The following is a 19,094-nucleotide window of genomic DNA, read 5'->3' as shown; positions in this document are numbered from 1 at the left end:
AAACAATATATCTAAAGAAAAAATAAACAGTAGAAAAATGTAATAAATGCTAAATAAATGCTAAATAACTGCTCTGTGAGCCGGCCGGTCTTCTGCACGAGCAGCGACTCGGAATCGGCTAACTGACATTTATCTGTACTATACTGTACAGCCTGTAGTGTATTAAACATTGGACAAAGAATAGAAGGGAAAACAAAGTTAAATAATGAGGAACATAGAAATAAAAACATATATCTATGACATAAATAACATCACACCTGTATTGATTTGTCTAATGTACAATTAAAATACAGGCCTTTGGGAGCGATGTGTTATCTTTGTGATTCTTCATTTTAATCTACACTGGATCCCCATTAGGTGTTACCGCGGTAACAAATATTCTTCCTGGGGTCCATTCAGAGAAAATAATACACAAAAACAAGATCAATCAAATTAACAATATTAGCAATATTAATTTTCGATATTTATCAAGTGGGCTTTAGCGTCCCATCGATGGAGGTCGCCATGCTGGAAATGATGTCACACCCTAACTTTTAGTCATGACAGGCTAGCTGGATCGGAGGCAGGTTATGAGCTTCTGACAAACCATGAAAGCATTTAACTGGGCCCGCCTGTCTATCAGATAAGATCAGCAACATGCCTTATTGGGAAATGAAAACTGATGAGTTATCAATAAATGTACTCCCTGATGAGTGTGTGCTGATCAAGACATGAGATAACCAGACATATTTCATTTTTTGAACCAGGCTGTAAACATGCTAATTTCTGCTGTAAAAACGGGCTTCCTGACTGGGTGTGTATGTCACAAACACACCCAGTCAGGAAGCCCGAAAAGTATGAGTAGTTAAGTACTATAAAGATATCTACACTTCTGTTTGGGGTAACTATACTATATCTAGTTTCTTTATAAATTCAATAATAAAGTTTAATAATAAAGTTTATTTATATAGCGCTTTTCACAGACGAAGGTCACTAAGTGCTTTACATCAACAAAAAACAGCATACATACAATGAAAGAAGAAAAAATTAGTATGTCATGGACAACATAAAATAAAATCCTGCTATGACCAGGAACAATAAAACTTAGATGTAGTAGGTACACTGGGTGGACCTGATTACCCATAGGCCTGTCTAAACATAAACATTTTTAATTGTAAAGACTCAACAGTCAGAAAGATGTAGCGATACGAGATGAGACAAAGCGTGCAAAATCCTTTCAAGTTCTGTGAAAGACACTAATGTTCTCAGCTTACTGATATTTCTTAAGTGAAAAAAGCATGATTTGGTTAGCTATTTAACATGGCTGTCTAGTGATAATGAAGAATTGAAAATCACTCCCAGGTTACGGAGGTTGGTGCGAACAGCAGAGGAGAGGGGCCCAATGTTTTGCATGATAGTTGAAACATACTTGTCTTGGGCAATAACTAGAACTTCTGTTTTTTCTGCATTTAGTTGTAGGAAATTATCAGTTGCTCAGTCGTTGATAGCATTTATACAGTCTAGGAGCCTGGACAACGTAGAGGCTTCGCTATGGTTTAAATGAAAATTGCAGTTGTATATCATCTGCATATAGATGATATGCAATATTAAAACTTTGTATAATCTTTCCTAGGGGAAGCAGATAGAAAGAGAACAACAGAGGTCCCAGGACTGAGCCTTGTGGGACTCCACACAATAAAGGAGAGGAGTCAGACATAAACTCCCCAACAGAGACAGTGAAGGTCCTTTCACTTGGATATGAAGAGAACCAGTCCAGGGCTGTACCTGATATTCCCACCCAGTCATGTAGTGTCTTTGAGGTTAGGGTGGCTAACCATATCAAAGGCGGAGCTGAGGTCAAGAAGAACTAACACTGAACAATCACCTCCATCAGCAGACATTAAAATATCATTGGAGACCCTTAGAAGAGCGGTTTCAGTGGAGTGCCCTTTCCGGAACCCTGACTGGAATTTGTGTTATGTTATGTTATGCTGTGTTGGAGGAACATGTTATGTTATGTTCCTCCAACACAGCAGTGAGTTGATTGGCCACAACTTTTTCCAATATTTTGGACATAAGTGCCGTCTTTGACACTGATTCTGCAAGCTAACATCAGCACTCTAACATCTTGGGAGAAAGAACATCATGCGCAGTAAACACAAACACAGGCTGATGATCATTCAGGCATGAGCTTTCTGTCCTAGCAATACCGACATTACGGGCTGGTGCAGAAAGGAAAACTTAGTCCACAATCAAGAATAGTAATTCTAATCTCAAGAAGCACCGACTTAAACAACAACACACTTCTAATAAACTAGCTGTCAGAGAGCTGCAGACACAGGAGGCCAAGGAGGAGACATCCCATCCAAACAGACCGCCGCCAGCTCCTTCTGTATATAAGCCAGGTCCAAACAGGTTGTTTGACCACATGCTTCATACCAACTTTTCAGTGCTGCCTTCAGAGAACAAATTAAACAACAACATATTGAAAATGTGAGTTCTGATTCTTCTTAAACTGCCACCGAAACAAAAAATAATGTAACAAGTAACTTTAAAGATAGAGTCTGTATCTTTTTTCTTATAAATATATAGACTGAATCAAAAGTAATGTCCCTCGATCATCACTAATGGGCCTCCATACATGTGTGGTGGTGACTGTCTGAGACCCTGTCCTCTGGCTGGATTTTAATGTTTTGGACACTTCGGGACGTGGTGGGGAGAAAGTGTTTCCCCAAGATCATCAATCAATCAATCAATTTTTATTTGTATAGTTTCAACTCATAACAAGTGTTATCTCGAGACACTTTACAAAAAGCAGGTAAAAAGACCTTACTTATTGTTATGTTACAAAGACCCGTCCTATCTATCATGAAAGCGTGCAAGTGTAATGTCAATATTGCAATATGTTGTGATTTCAAGCTCAAACGAAAACTACGGCCAACAACGGCCGTGTCTGACTTCTGTAAAGATAAGACAGATATTCACACATTGAGCCTGTTCTGAGGTCAAATACTCTTCAGTGGAACATTGCATTTACAAAAGTTTCCAACAATAGGAAGTTAGACATACAGCAGTACGAGCTGTCTTCTTAGCAGGACAATTTCATCGGCCTTTGAGCACAGCTGGGACTCCAGTGATTTCGCAAAACGTTTCTTGGGGTCAAACCATATTTTTTGCCCTTCACGTTCCTGTATTATCACAGGAAATGTTTCGCTGTAGAGTTTAAACCATCTTAAGTTTTTCTCTCGCACACCAGAGGGAAATGTAGAACCTCCAATCAGAACAGAACAACCACAGCAACATCCACTTACTACCATCTCAACCCATTCATGATAATGACAGAGTGGGAACCTTAAGGACTAATTACTGAATTACTCCACACCTCTGGAAATAGTTCTGCAGAGAATGCTCTGAAGCCCTGAGAGGTTTCTGCAGGACCAACGTTTGCACGGCTGCAGATGAAGGGACTGCTGCCGGCATGTTGGACATGATGAAGCATGAGGTAAGTTCCTCTGTGTCTCCCCCCTCTCTTTGTCCCTCACCCTACATGGGAGGCCCTGTTGGTTTAGCGGCTAAGCTTCCCCCCGGAAACACAAAGGATGGACAGATAGAGAGGTTAAAACAGAGAAAGAAAGGAAGAGAAACTGAATGAAAAGAGTAGAAATTGTTCAAAATTAGTTAATGCATCCTTTATTTTTTACCCATCTCTGAATCTGTTCCACAGAGATCTGTCAGACTGTAAATGAAAATCCCGTTTGTGAGAATGTTTACATGAGTCAGCGTGTCTGCTCGTCTTAAAGGTTTTGTTTACTGCCTAGATCAGATTTGTGCCGGCACTATTAACTCACTGATTCCTTAACGAGACACCATTAAGACACTGAGACACCCCAGGATTAACAAGTTTAGCTTTTAAGGAGCATCGAGAAACGCTTGTTAAGCATTTCTCCGCTCGGCCGACTTAAAAAAAAAAAAAACAGAACTAATTCTCAGGTTTTGAGTCTAACTGTAGAAGACAGGCAGGAGTGCAGACCCATGGGGGGTCAATTTGTGACAACGAAAACAAACCTCTTTGTTCAGTTATTGAAACTTGGAGACAGCAGGAACGTCTCGTTTGGACCCAACGTTTTACAGCCGACGAGAAATGTTCAGACTTTTTGTTTCAGTTATTTTCACAACTTTGATTCAGGTGCCAAAAACAACGTACCAGAAAGGTTCAATAAAATATAAATGATGGCTTGTCAATGAAGGTCAAGACTCTGTTTTCAAGCCCTTTATTTTAACCTGAATTGGTACATTTGATTGAGTATAATGGCCACAGCAAAGGGAAAAAAAAACAACTAAAAATTAAATTATTTTTTTCTCTCTTTTTCAGGGCATGGTGGTGCAGTGGTTAGCGCTGTTGCCTCACAGGAAGAAGGGTTCTGGTTTGAATCCCCCTGTCGGACCGGAGCTTCCTGTGTGGAGTTTGCATGTCTACAGGCACTGACTTCCTCCCACAGTCCAAACACATGCACGTTATATTAATCTGAGCGTGAATGTTTGCCTCTGTTTGTCAGCCTGGTGATCGACTGGTGACCAGTCCAGGGTGTAGTCCTGTTTCTCGCCCAATGACAGCTGGGATTGGTTCCAGCCCAACAGTGAACCCTGAACACGACGAGCTGTATAGATGATGAATAGATGGATCTTTTTTCATGTATTTGACTTGTTAATCTAGCAAAATCAGATCTGACTATAAAGTGAAATAACAATCACCCCATTACAAATAAAAATCCCTACATTCAACATTTTCATCTTGAGAACGGAATGACATGTTGGGAGCTGCAGGCCTGATTCAAATCTGGGCTGCCAGCTTTGAGGACTATATCATCTGTACATGGGGCTAGACTTTAACACTAGGTCTGCGCTACTTCATGAAGTTGCTTTAATAAAAAATAAAAATAAAATACATTTTAAAAATAAATAAATAAAGCACTGTAAAAACATCTTCTAAAATTCCATTGTTTTCCAATATAATAAAACATTTTAGCACTGTTAAATGAATTGTACTGCTTTGCTATGACTTTGATTTTAAAAGCACACATTTGATGTGTCCTGTTGCATGTCTGTGCACATGTTCACCTTCAGGTTCCAGGTCAGTTTCTTGGAGCATCCACTGTGAGGCGCTACTGAGTCCAACTGGTGACAAAAGAAAGCGTCAGACTTTGACAATCTGTTTGATTAAACTTTATCATGATGGATTAAATCTGAGCTGACAGCATGACTTGTTGTTCTGCAGAGGAGTGTGTCACAACTGACCTGATGAAATACCTCATGAGTGTGAGTGAATGTGTGAGTGTAATTCAGTCAAACAACCGGGAAATATCTCAAACAGGGCTGTCAAACAACTTTTTAAAACATTTAACAACTTCAGAGGTCTATCGTGATCATCACATTTTAACTGACTGTTTAAAAGTATTTTATTTTGCATTTCTAAACATTTTTAGATGCTTTTATTTTGCATTTTCTTTGTACTGTCTGAGCTTACATCTTTTACTTAATGACAGGATGAACATTAAGTAAAATGCTGTTTTTACTTTTATTTTGATAAGACACAGAACTTCCTGTAGATCAAATTTATGAAATTAAATTGACAAAAAACAGGAACTTGCTACAGTAAGGTAAATGAGACAGCTGGGGAAAAAGTGAAGAGTTTCATAAGGTTTTTATTTATTTATATATATATATATATATATATATATGTATATGTGTTGACTCGTCAACTAAGCCATCTGGAAAAACTTTTTTAAGTGAGCTGAGACATTTTCAAAAGTTCATTGGTAACATTATTTTACATCACTGTGGCTGCAAGAAGAAAGGGACAAAAACACACACGTTAACATGAAATAATGTGTTGATGTCAGCCCCAGCTGTCAACATTAACAAGAGACAATGAGATAACAGAGAGAGAAATAGATCGAGAGGGGGTAAAGGAAAAGAGAGTTAAACAGCAATGTAATAAATAGGTGAAGATATTGGAGATAAGCTCTTTAGATATAAAGTCTAATTTTGATTCACTCTCCCATCAAACTAAAATCACATACTCTGGGAAAACAAGAGAACATGTCACAGCCTGAGAGACAGCCATCAGCAGATATGACATCATTCAGATATGACGTCATCATTCAGTCTCCTCACCTCATCACTCACTCACTGCTTTTTTATATCAGGTCAGTCTCCAGATTTTGTGTACATATTGTAAGTTATTGTGTTGATCGTATATGATGCCAACATACATACTACAACAACAACAACACACACACACCACACACTATTAAACAGTGAACAGATTTTCATAAACACAAGAGTAAGAAACCTTACCACCTTTCCTTTTCTATGTTTGTTTTGTGTTATATTTTTAGATGTTTTTATATTGATGTAAACTAATATAACATTATTGATTATGATTATGATATATCTGGCAATATTGTGTAATATTCATGCCAATAAAACTTTTTAAATGTTTAGAAATGTTTGTAAAGAGGGAGAGGGGTGAGAAAAAAAGAGAGAGAGAGACGCATGAAGAGATACAAGTAGAGCGAGGGAGAGAGAGAGAGAGACAGTACATAAGACAGAAAGAGGGAGAGAGAGGGACACAACGTTAGAGAAAAAGGGAGAGACAGAGGGAGACATAAAGAGAGAGAGAGAGGTGGAGAGAGGAGCTAGAGAAAGAGAGAGAGAGAGAGAGAGAGAGAGAGAGAGAGAGGCAGAGGGAGGGAGGGAGGGAGAGGGAGGGGATTGTTGGGATTTTCGGGGGGGACACAGAGAAAGAAAAGGGGGCAGTGGCACTCAGTCACAGAGTGCTATACACACTCACATGCGCACACACACTGACACACTCTATGTTTCCTCTCCAAACGTGTCAGTTCATTATTTCTGTGTGTGTGTGAGTGTGTGTGTGTGTGTGTGCTGAGAGAGAGAGAGAGCTTCAAAACCATCCTGCATCTCTATGATCCACGGTAAGATCATTTCATCACTCTGACCTTCATCTTTATTTGACTTTTTTACTCTCATACGTGTGTGTGTGTGTGTGTGTTTCTGTGTGTGTGTGTTCATTAACGTGTGTGTGTGTTGCTCTGTGCGCCCGTCCTGTTTAGCTGTGACTCTGGTCCACAGCCAGTTTGAGGCCTCCATGGAGCGCTGTCACTGTTTGCTTTCTTTTACGTCCATTTTGACCCACAGGTGGTCAGACTAATGAGGCAAGCAGCCGAGAGGAGAATCAGGAGGTGGATTTATTTTAACTAAAAAGTTCATTTTAAATCCAAATAACTGATGAATTCAAAGGTTTTAAAGAAATCACTCCTCTACAGCTGCCTCTGTGTGAAATTCTGTATTGTTAGATACAATGTCAGATCTTTCGGCTGTGTGAGAATGTTTTCAAACTTCAGAAGAATTAAATCCCTTTTTTATTGAAAGCAGACAATGTAGTTATCTACTCTACAAAGGAACGCCCTTTAAACTTCTATTTCTAATAATAATTGTTTTTTTATTGGTTATAACTGCAAGCTGCTATTCTAATTCAAGATATTATTAATAGTGGAAATGTTCATTATAGATATCTGTAACTTCATTTGAACTCCTCATGTTGGTTTTCCTTCAAACTCAGACGACCTCATTTTCATTTCAAATTGTAGATTTCTGAGTAGATGTATCCATAATTTGATTGTGAGTATTTGCAGTTCTTTGATATCGAGAGCTGAATCTTCACTGAAGTAATGATGTTCTTTATTTCAATCAACAATTAAACCAACAATCAATGGAATTCAACTCATGTTAACTAAAATTCTGACCCATCAAAAACATAATAATTGAGCAATCAGCCTTGAATTTTTTAACTATAAGAGTCATTTCCAGATATATGAACCTCTGAAAATAAGATTTGTACAGTGGTACCATTTTATTTGCAACACCTTAAAGCACAAAACAAGTTGAAGTGAGGATATCAGTCATAGTAATTTAGCAGGAAATAACTTTTTTTCAATTCAATTTGACATGTTTTATCTCTCACATTTTAAAATGGTTTAAGATGGTTTATATTTTCTTCATATATTGCCAACAATTCTAATTTTTACTTTAAAAAGTAACTTGCTACAAGTCTGCTTAATTTCTTACATGTAAAGGTTTGGATAAGGAGAGGACGAGAACTTTAATGTCATCGCATACAAATATACAAGAAACTTTGTTTGTACAGCAGTGATATGAAATCTGGAGTAAAATAATAATGTAGCTGAATGTTTATTAGCAAATAAGGTTGTGTTCTCTCTGAATAAATACATAAAACACTCGTAAAAAATCAAGAGTTATTATGAAAGAACTTCTATTTCAATAAATAAAGTTTGTGATCTTTGACGACAACCAGAAAGAAAAATAATATATTTTCACCCTCATGGATGTAAATATGTATTTATATTATCAGAGTGTGTGTCTCTGGATTAAAGTCTGAACGTGTTCATAAGTGGATTATCTCTCTGCAGATCTTTCTGTCAAAAATGATTAAGCCCTCCGACTGGTGTACGTAGAAGTTCAGACGGCAGAACTTTCTAGAAATATTACAACATTTTGTTTTATCCATTGTGTGCGCGTGTGTGTGCATGTGTGTGTGTGTGTGTGTGTGTGTGTGTGTGTGTGTGTAGGAGATTGCAATCACTTCTACACACAGATGAACAAAAAGTCAGCAGGCAGAAGAAGACGAGGCTTAAATATATTTAGTTTATTAAACACTTTGTTTCAGATTAAAAACAAATCTTCCCTCAGGCAGAAAGAGGAATGACATTTTCTTCATGGTGAGGCATAAATTCTGAAAAAGTTCATAGAAAAAAGTGTATCGTGTGTCATTAAATGTAACAAACTTCTGCATGTGCTTGTCGAGGTTCATGTGCATGTGAGTGTGCACGTGTTCAGTAATGCTCATGTTGTGAGGGAGGATTGGCTGCACATGAGAGTCTTTATATCTCACTGCACATTCAATCTGTTTATATCAATCAGACAGATTGTTCTACTTAATGGAATGTATAATTGTTATTTTAAGAGTTTCATGTTATCAACTCTTCATTTAGGGAGGCATTCTGTTGAATATTAGAAAAAACTAAAAGCAACAAAGACAAGGACTAAAAGTAGCCTACATGTTGTGCCAGAGGGGATTTTTTTTTTACAACCTGGTAGCTACAAAGTATTATTACTGACTTAAAAATGATTTCCACTTATTTAACAAATCACAGTGAGTTTAAAAGAAATATAAAGCCCTGTGTGTCTCCAGAGCATTGGTGCTCAACCTGGGGTTTGGGCCGCCCTACAGGGGGCGCCAAAGCTGACTAAGGGGAGCGTAGGGCTCTGTCTTCTCTCTCTGGTTGTCAAAAACAAAGACATGCAGAATGGATAGTTTATTTTACGATCTTAAGGTAGAACTTATTTCCTCATATCAGGTTACTAGGGCCATGTTTTGTTGGATTTTGTCCGTTTGTTTACGTGACGACAGCGTTTTCAATGCCTTAAAACACTGAGTTCAAACTTATGCAGCACCGTCTCCTTCGACGTGTAAACTGGAAATATGCAGTTCCTCTGAAAATAGAGCCTTTATGCACTCATTAAAGTTTTATGTCATGTATGTCATTTATGTCACTAAATGTTTTTTTCAGAGTTAGTCAGTGTGTTTCGTCATTCCTATCCTGTCTAGATACATGTAGAAAGTATGATCTTATGTTAAATAGTTTAAAAGGTATCTAATAACCAAGTGGCCCCAGTAGATGCTAACATTTGCAATGGTCCCAACAGAAATTGATTCCACTAAGCGAGGAAGACTTTCTCTGAGTGAAGATCTACCCGCAGACTCTGTGTGTTGATTGTTTGAAAAACTGGATCTAGTTTTCTCAAATTTTCCACATTTCTGTTTCATTTGAGGAATTTGTTTATGTGACAAAAAAGACAAATCTCATACCTTTATTTACCTTTATTCTGTCCTTTGTATCTTTCCTTCAGGACTAAAGACACAGAGACAAGGACACACGGACATTGACTTTCTCAGAGAGGAAACTCACCCATCAGTCTCCTACTCGTCTTCACGCCTGTTGCTGTCTATGAGCCGCTCTGAGGCCGTGCAGCGGACTTCACAATCATCCTGACACAAGGATAAAAACCCTGTTAAAGCCCCCACAGAAGCAGCAGACAGCATGTCCTCTCCGCCCCTCCCCATGCCCTCCCTCCCCCCGAGCCCCCTGGCCATGGAGTACCTGAACGACTTTGACCTCCTGAAGTTCGAGGTGAAGTCCGACACGCCTCCTCTTCCTCCTCAGTGTGCGTTTCCAAAGTCAGGCCTCCCTCATGACCCCTCCAGCTCCCCGTACACCAGCCACCCTCCACAGGACTCCAGTCTGAGCTCCAGCCCGTACAACTCACTGCCCCCCTCGCCCACGCTCAGCGACACCCACCCGCCTCCTTCGGGCTCCTCTTCCCTCTCCTCCTCGTCGTCCTCCATCTCCTTCCCCCTCTCCCTCACGAACAGCTTCACCTCGGGCATCAGCTCCGGCTCTCAGGGGAACGTGGAGGGCAGCCCGGCCCACGGCGGGCCTCAGGGTCCCACCCCGGCCTCCCTGGAGGACCTGATCTGGCTGGCAGCGCTTCAGCAGCAGTTTGGAGGGGAGGTGACAGGGCCTGCCACCCTTCTGGGAGCTCTGGGAGGAGTGCCCGAGAGAGGGGACCGAGAGAGGGGGCCCGTCAATGGATTTCTGGGCTGTGAGGATGCTGTTGAGGCACTGCTGAACTCAGCTGCTGCAGCTGTCAGCTCACAGGTGAATATCACTGACTGTAGGGGTTAGGGTGGGCAAGACAATTTTACACTTTTGATATCATGATAGTAAACATCAAATGATATCAATACCTATAGGCAACCAATTCTGGGTAAGAACATGTTTAAATGATCCAACTTGGCAGTGTTTCGACACCAACCATGATGACATCCAAGAGTATGTCAACTTACTTTCTGAAGCCAAAAGTCACCAATATTTTTGCAAGAGGGCAGCTCTTGAGAGCAGCGAGGAGTTAGCATAATGCTAAGTTATCAGTGTTAAACAGTCTGAGCTTATTCATTAGCTGGCTAAGAAGGTAGTTCACAATCTTTATTGTTCTTCTAAAAGGAAGTCATTCCTTGCCACTGTAACTTTTGCTAAATATTTCTTAGTGCTGTGCTCATGATGGATTAATGTTGGGTCTTAATATAACAAAGAGTAAGGTCTTTTACCTTTTGTAAGGTGTCTTGAGATAACATTTGTTATGAATTGCCACTATACAAACAAATTGATTAAGTGATTGAGATTTTAAGATGGAGTTTCATATTTCCACTATTAAAGCTAAAATAGCTTTAGGAAAGTGGCTTGAAGAGGCCACGCCCCTAATTCTACATCACCTTAAGCCTTAATATAAGGTCAGTCGTTTAAAAAATCAGCCTGTACAGTTGTCAGGAAGAGAGACATTAGCTATAGGGACCAAAACTGTCTTTGTACCAGGCTGTAAACATTTTAATTTCTACTGTGAAGATTTACTTTTTAACATGGGCTCTATGGGGACTGACTCACTTTTGGATGCAACCTCTAGTGGAAGATCAAGGAACTGCAGTTTTTAAATCTTTATCATGGCTTAATTTCTCTGCCCTGGAGGTTGCTGCTTTTACTCACCTGTCATTTCTATCTGCAACATTGTCTTTTATCCCTCCTCCTCTTCCTCCTCTTCCTCTTCCTCTTCCTCTTCCTCTTCCTCTTCCTCTTCCTCCTCCTCCAGTTTCCGGGTCTTTCTCAGAGCTCCAGCAGTAACCTGGGAGACTCCAGCAGTGACAGCGGAGGTGACATCTCCTGCACCAAAGGGACAGACATGTGTCACCGCCCACTTGTCTTCCTCTCATCAGCCCCTCCATTGCTCCCTAACGCCGTCCCTGGCTCCGCCCCCTATCCACAGGGGGCCCTCAGCCCCACAGGCCGCCTTCATCACCACCAGCATCACCATCATCAGCACCACCCGCACCACCCCATGCATGGCAGCCATCACCATCACCATCACTCAGTTTCTCAGGTAATGAACTCTTGGTTTTATTATGATGTCATGGTCAGTTTATACTTTATTGTCTTGATTAAATGAATAAATGACAACAATATGAAAATCAGTTTTCATTGTTTAAAAAGAGTTTGCCTGGTTAGTTATGGGTATTACAGTCTCTATAATTCACCATATTCAAACAGCGTCTGTTTTCCTCTGAGGTTAAATGTCGGGGAGGGAAGCTAAAAGCTGTCGTGATGTTGTGCTGCTTTATTCCAGGTTTCAACATGTTGACACTTCATTAACATTTTACTTGTTTGCAATTTGAAGAGCAACTTATAAGTCAAAGGATAGTAACATTTTTGTGACATTGGATCATATTTCAAAGTAAAATCTTTACGCAAAAACCTATTACCTCATTACCTCATTACCTTAGACAACAGCTAATGTTAGCAATTGCTAAGAATAGGAATATAAAAATAATATATTGATTCCTTTTTGCATTCAAAATGGAGAAAAGCTTTGAGCTGCATGCGCACATATATATGCCATTTAAAACACAAGGTAAGACATTTACAGATGGTGGCAGATTTTTAAAAATCAAACAAAACATACACATAAAAATCAGATGAATAGAATTAAAGGAAGGCTTCACGTTTTTGAATTGTGAAAATTGGACATGAAGGTGTTCAGTAGTAAAATAAGGTGCTATGTGCAGTATGAGGTAGGCTAACATAACTGTTTGCTAATGTTACATTATATGATAAGAAAGGCAACGATTCATTGATAATGACCATGTTCCCTAGCAGACGGTAATCTCTATTCCCAGATTCTGCATAAAATCCAGAATCTATCAGCTCAGGAGTTTGGTATCGAAGTTTTTCAAGAGGACTCACTATTGTGTCAGCGTGCCTCGGCTAAACACAGGAAAACAGTGTGGAGAGCAAAAGAAGTGGGACGCACTCCAAAAGCCATTTACATTAATATGTAAATTTAGATTCAATTCATTATATATACAAGACATAATTATCCTTTCTTAGAAGACATTTCTCAACACCAACTTTAATCCAGCTTCTCAAGTTGTTAGACAGACTGAAACCACTGGAGACACACTACATCCTAACTGCTTGAGCTACATCAGAAGCCTTTGGTGTGAGTGGAATGATATTGTTATCTTAGATTTGAATAAGAAATGTTTCCCGTTCTCGGCTAGGTGTCCGTATGAATGATCAAATATTTCTTTGTACCTAAAAATATTACCCAATCTTCAGTGTTTATTATCTTTTTAGTTTCTGATTTAGAAAGATCGAAATGATCCTCATTTGTCAGATTCCCCGAAGTATAAGGTATTTAAACCTGAATAAGCAGAACAACATCACTCGCAACACTTCAACCAACTCATAATCCTTCCTCCTTACTCTGTCTCGAAAAAATTAACAAAAAAGATAAACAAATCATCGACACATCGACATCCTTTCAAGATCAGGAAGTTCTCCTGTCCGTACTTTCTGGAGGTTAAAGGAATACGTTTAGAGGTGAAAGAGTCGATGTGACACTTGTGGCATTAGAGGGCTGAGCGGGAGGAGAGAGGGATTGAGCAGTGAAGGATTAGGATTAGGACATTAGAACATGGTTATTAATGTCTGTGCCGATATGAAGTATCACTTTAAGGGTCTCTGTCTACATGATGACAATAAAAGAAGCTAAATATCTGATTTATAATAAAAGGAATCTGCATTTATCTGCAACACTTTGGGCAACACTTTGGGCCCCACATTGAAGCATTTAGATGAACCGTTTATAGTGGTTTAAAGCAGTAAGTAAACCTTGAACAGGTCATAAATATCATGCTATAATAAGGCTATTTTCAGTGCTCAAATATGTGCATAATGTGTCTGCACTAAACATGTTTTTATTTTTTTATTGCTGTATTTGTATTTTTTTTTCGAATGGGAGCCCATCGGAGAAGAAGTTAAATGCATTTCAAATACACTTTCTTACACTTCAGTACAAACATTTAGATATGTTTTACAAACCATGTTTCTTGTGATGATACAACAGAAAACTCAAAGTACTTACAAAAAACTGCAACCAGAATTAGATATTGCAGAACAGACTTTTTATAACAATCTTCTGACATTTCCATGAGCCAGTTATTTATCTTCAATGTGAATAATTATCTAAAACATTGAGTTTAAATGACCAAGAGTGATCAGAAGAATTACAATTACTCCTCATGAAAGTTTAATTGCCCATTTAATTTGTTGTATGTTTGATCAGGATGTCTGAGGATCTCCATGTGGAGCACGCTGTGAGCTTATGATAATATCTGCTATTATTGCTGTGTAATCCTGATAACTGTCAGCCACACTCAGTCAGATTACACCACAGATTATAGACATGTGGAGATGAAATGTGCCCCTTGACAGACACACACACTGTATGTTCACACTCATGTAACATATGTTTAAATCAAACCCTTCACACTTATTTCCAGCTTGTTTCTCAACATTATTTCCCCTGTGTGTATGTGTGTGTTTGTGTGTTTTCTCCATCTGTTCATCAGTGCGGTGTGAACGAGCGTTTCTCAGACGAGCAACTGGTGAGTCTGTCGGTCCGCGAGCTGAACCGACACCTGCGGGGTGTGAGCAAGGACGAGGTGGTGCGTCTGAAGCAGAAACGACGCACGCTAAAGAACCGCGGCTACGCCCAGTCCTGCCGCTACAAACGCCTGCAGCATCGCCACGCTCTGGAGTCCGAGAAACACGTGCTCACACAACAGGTACACACGCTTCAAATGTAGTCCTGAATCATGGAAAATGTGCCCTGAAAGGAAAAACATCCTGAATCAGACACTCTTCAACTCCTTATAGATCCTTTCTGACATTTTATCAAAGCGTGAGTAGAAAGGGTTAGGGTCATGAGGGTCATGAGGGCCCATAGAGGACCCCTGAACAGGATCCTGAATGTTTCTGCTACGCCCCTGCTAGCAACACACTTTTATGAAACAGCATCCTCTATGCAAAACTTGCAAAGGCCAAAGTTCTTCACAAACATAAAGCAGAAAAATGAATCAATGTTCACAACAATATTCACACGCTGCAAAGTTTAAAACTTGTACAAATAATAGAGAAGAAATAAAAGACAATGACTTCAGAATGTACTCAAAAACGTTTAAATGTTAATAAAATATATACTAGAATAACATTAGAAAGAATAAGAAGAAAAAATGATTAACAGTAATTGTTCATAAATAAAGAAAAGTGAATAAAGATCAGATTCATTAATCTGCAATCAGTAAGATGAGAAGTTATGAAGGGTAATTTTTTTGTAGTTTATATAGTCATGAAGAATAAGGGATTCGTAAGTGCTTTATAAGAAGTGACAACGTATTGATTAAAACGTGAAGCAAAGTATTTCAAAAAGTCAATATAAGATGTAGAGTAAGATAAAAGTACATTTTAGATGTACCTAATTTCTCGCTTTTCTTGTCTTTGTCATGCTGAAGCACTTTAATTTTCCATCTGGGATTCAATCAAGTATTTTCTTCTCTTTTCCTAAACTTTGTACTGTAGCTCCAGGAAGCAAATGTGAACATTCTGGTCTCTTTTTTCTCCCCTCCTCAGTTGGAGCAGCTCCAGTGTGAGCTGACTCGAGTGCTGAGGGAGAGAGACGCCTACAAAGCTCGCTACGAGAAGCTCCTCAACACCAACCACAGCATCGGCAGCGATGCACCACCGACCCGCAACAGCAACCCACCTTCCCCGCCCCCTGACTACTTCCTCTGAGTGTAACCCAGAGGGAGGAGACGAGGAAACAAGACCAGCCAACACGGAGCAATCGATGATGAGTAATCAAGAGGACTTGTACGTGTTCAGCTTGTTTGTGTGTGAGGGAGGAGGTGAAAAAGAGACATCGGCAGGCTGTTTAAGGAGGAGGCGCTACAACTGTGAAATCTACCCCTGATTGATTAAAGGGGGAAATGACTGTTAATGCAGAGAGTTAGACTCGGCTCTAGGCTGCTACAAGGATTCAGTTTGATTTTTACTGTGAATGATTGTTGCACAAAAAGTGGCTGACAGCGTTTTATTTGGTACATCAGTGCAAAAACTGGATCACGGATACTCTGGAAATGGGTGAAAAAGCTTTATTTAAAGGGATATTTTTGATGTTTTAAAATCTAGGCTGTATTTTTATAATTACATATTTGGGGGGTTGAATGCTTGAAGAGTGTTGGAACTGCTCCAACAGATTGCTTAAGCTGGCAGCATGAAAAACAGGCGGTAATGGCTGCAATGTATTTCAAGTATGTTTGCTTAAAGTTGTTGTTATAGTCACTGACAGGCTGAGGTTGTTCTTCTACTTGTCTGGCAACATTAGAGAATGGATTCTACAGAGAAAGACATTTTTGTTGAAGAGGAAGATGATCATTTTAACCAGAAACAGATGTTGAATTGCTAACTCTTAAGCGACCAAACTTCATTGACAAAAACATTATTTTAACCTGCAGAAAAACTGGAGTGACTAGTTAACCACTGTTTCATTTTGCTAATTTATTGGTGTTACTGTGTGACTTTTTATTATTAAACGTATCACCCAAGGTAGAAGTAGTTAGGGGGGGCCACCTTCCATTCATGAAATTAAGAATGGCCTGCGATCCTCAGGGCCACAACCACCATGGGCCTAAAAGGAAGGGGCTCAAGTGGTAGTAAGAACAAACGAAAAACGTTCAAGAAAGCATTCAGATAACATTTGAAATCCATCAGTATTTCAAAAAAGATAGAAGGTTGAGCATATAGCACTTCATAGTTGTTTTTCTTCAGATGGGGGGAACATGCACTCTGAAGCCCGCTGCCACACTGCTTCTCCTCACAAGCCGAGAGGAGCTCTCAGTCTGAAAGACAGGAAAATAAAATTCATCATGTCCCGTCATAAAGGGGCCTAAAAAGCTGTTACTGTAACGGTCATGCTTGTGGTTGTAAAGAACTGCGGAACCACAGTTTGGCTCTTCTTGGTCCCTGCAGTAATGTGTGTGTTGTTTACGTCTACCAGGCCACAGTGAGCCACAGAAAACACTCGACGTCACACCTTACAGTTGGCTTTGTACTCATTTAGGTTTAGGTTTGTATTTCTGTAAAGGCTTTCGCTTCACTGGTGGAGGAGTGTCTGCAAAAGGCGTGCCCTACTCTGCCTCTGATTGGCTCTTTGACCAAGCCTGACCAATCCAACCAATGAAGGCTATGAGTATTAACCAATGAGAGGGCAGAGTAGGGCGTGCGGGATGAAAATACCAAAACAAATCTCATCCCGTATTGATTCAAAAACAAGACGGAGCATTTTCATTGTAAAATAAATGAGGATTTCATAACAGTACCTTACCCTAACCCTCTACTCCAAGTCGTCCACAAAATAAACTTACTGTCTTTTGACTTTTTGTGAATTTGAAGAGAGCAAAGTCACAGCTGTTTCTGGGTTAGAAAAATCTTCTTTCTCTGAAATCTATGTCAGGATCTTTTTTCTGTAATGTTGTGAGACAGTTAGTAGAATAATAATCTGAGCCTGGCAGTGACAAAACAACAGCTTGAAGTGGACACAACCGCTTCAAAAGATTGTGTAGCTGCAGGCTGAAGCTAGTTTTTTGAAACAATACCAAATCTTTTTTGTAGTTTTGAGTCATTTGGACCCTAACATATTTTAAAAACAGGGCCTGGGATAAAGAGACTGTGGTAACCCTTCAAAGCATATCAATAGTCACTGATCACATCATCTATGCAATATCTCGTACTCTACGTTGGAGTGGCTCAAACTGTAGTTGTGTTTTTTTTATAATAAGCTGCTGAAGCTGCAGAGGTCTGAGTAGTGCTGTGGTGCTGGATGTGGAGTGGTATGGGCTTGGATAAAGTATCCACGGCATGCGGGTGTATTTGCCAGCTGATATTTTTCACAGTTGCCTACCAAAGTGTTGAAGCTCACCAGGACTTGTGATTCTTTGTAACATGAATAATCATCTAGATGACAGAATGTACAAGGATACCTTTTTAATGAGGATCTTCCAGTGATTGTGCTAAATGAATAGTGAGAATAATGCTCTTTTTTTTAGCAAAGATATCTAACTTTTTGCTAGTCAGAAAAGCTGATTTTCACCGGAGAGACTTTTGCAGTTTGCTCTCCACAGGATGAGTTTTTTTACATACAAACAGAGGCGTGTGCGCCTGCAGATAAACCCACCACAGCAGGCGTAAAGAGTGTGGCATGATTTGTGTGGCTGTGTCCAGACTAGAGGAGCTATTTTAAGGCAGAATTAAACACCTCTGTAATAGGGACCATCACCAAATTTCTGCAACATGCAACAACACAGAGCTTGACTGGACTCTGTGGGAACTATGGAACAAAAAAACTTAAAAGCGCAGGGATTAAAAAAATGCATTAAAATTCTCTTTTTCATGGAGACACCTTCATGAGATCATTGCCAGGGTTCATGCATTAATTAGAGCTATTTATTTTGTTTTTGGGTGTAGGTTAAAATAAATTGTTCTTTTTATTTATTCACTTATTTATTCAGTATTTATTGTTTATTTATGTACTGATTTATTTGGTTTTATTCCACTAGCGTGTATTTTTACCTTCCTACAGTTTCTTTATTTTATCCAATTGTGAATAGAGTTCAAATAAAATGACAGCCATTATCCCGGCTTCCTGCTCCTGTTGTAGTGTGGTTTCATATGCAATCTGAAATAAACAGAATTTTACCTTCCCCGTGTGCTGCTGTATTGTGTTATTGTGCAAGCGTGCTCACAGGTTTTAACCTCTTCCATTCACCTGATCTGAGCATCTCCCACGTTTTCTCTGCAGCTCGCCCCGGCTCCATGCCTCTCTCTCTCTCTCTGTCTCTTTATCTTTGTGCCTCTATAGTGAGGCAGTGACCCTGGGTGTGCTCTGTTTGGGATGACCTCATCTTCGGCTCTACCTCCCTCTCTGTGTCTCTCGCTCTCTCTCTGGCCGGTATAATGGGAGCAGGATTAGGGCTATAATAGCGCCCTGGCTGCTCACTGCCGGAG

The 19,094-nt window shown here is 39.7% G+C and overlaps 1 protein-coding gene across 1 annotated transcript; it reads left to right on the top strand.

Moving 5' to 3' along the window:
• Nucleotides 1-6,763: 6,763 nt before the first annotated feature.
• Nucleotides 6,764-18,790, top strand: nrl (neural retina leucine zipper). The gene is made up of 5 exons (XM_020643810.2): nucleotides 6,764-6,974; nucleotides 9,991-10,799; nucleotides 11,785-12,072; nucleotides 14,603-14,818; nucleotides 15,663-18,790. The coding sequence occupies exons 2-5, from the start codon at nucleotides 10,182-10,184 to the stop codon at nucleotides 15,822-15,824; spliced, it is 1,284 nt and encodes a 427-aa protein (XP_020499466.1). The 5' UTR covers nucleotides 6,764-6,974; nucleotides 9,991-10,181; the 3' UTR covers nucleotides 15,825-18,790.
• The last annotated feature ends 304 nt before the right edge of the window (nucleotides 18,791-19,094 follow it).

Source organism: Labrus bergylta, chromosome 6, assembly GCF_963930695.1.
Source record: "Labrus bergylta chromosome 6, fLabBer1.1, whole genome shotgun sequence".
NCBI lineage: Eukaryota > Metazoa > Chordata > Actinopteri > Labriformes > Labridae > Labrus > Labrus bergylta.
This window is presented reverse-complemented; position numbering and strand designations above follow the sequence as displayed.

Coding starts and splice junctions, on each gene's coding strand:
- nrl (XM_020643810.2), top strand. CDS start 10,182: ATGTCCTCTCCGCCCCTCCCCATGCCCTCCCTCCCCCCGAGCCCCCTG. Junction 12,073..14,602: donor ACCATCACTCAGTTTCTCAG/GTAATGAACTCT, acceptor TCTGTTCATCAG/TGCGGTGTGAACGAGCGTTT. Junction 14,819..15,662: donor AACACGTGCTCACACAACAG/GTACACACGCTT, acceptor TCCCCTCCTCAG/TTGGAGCAGCTCCAGTGTGA.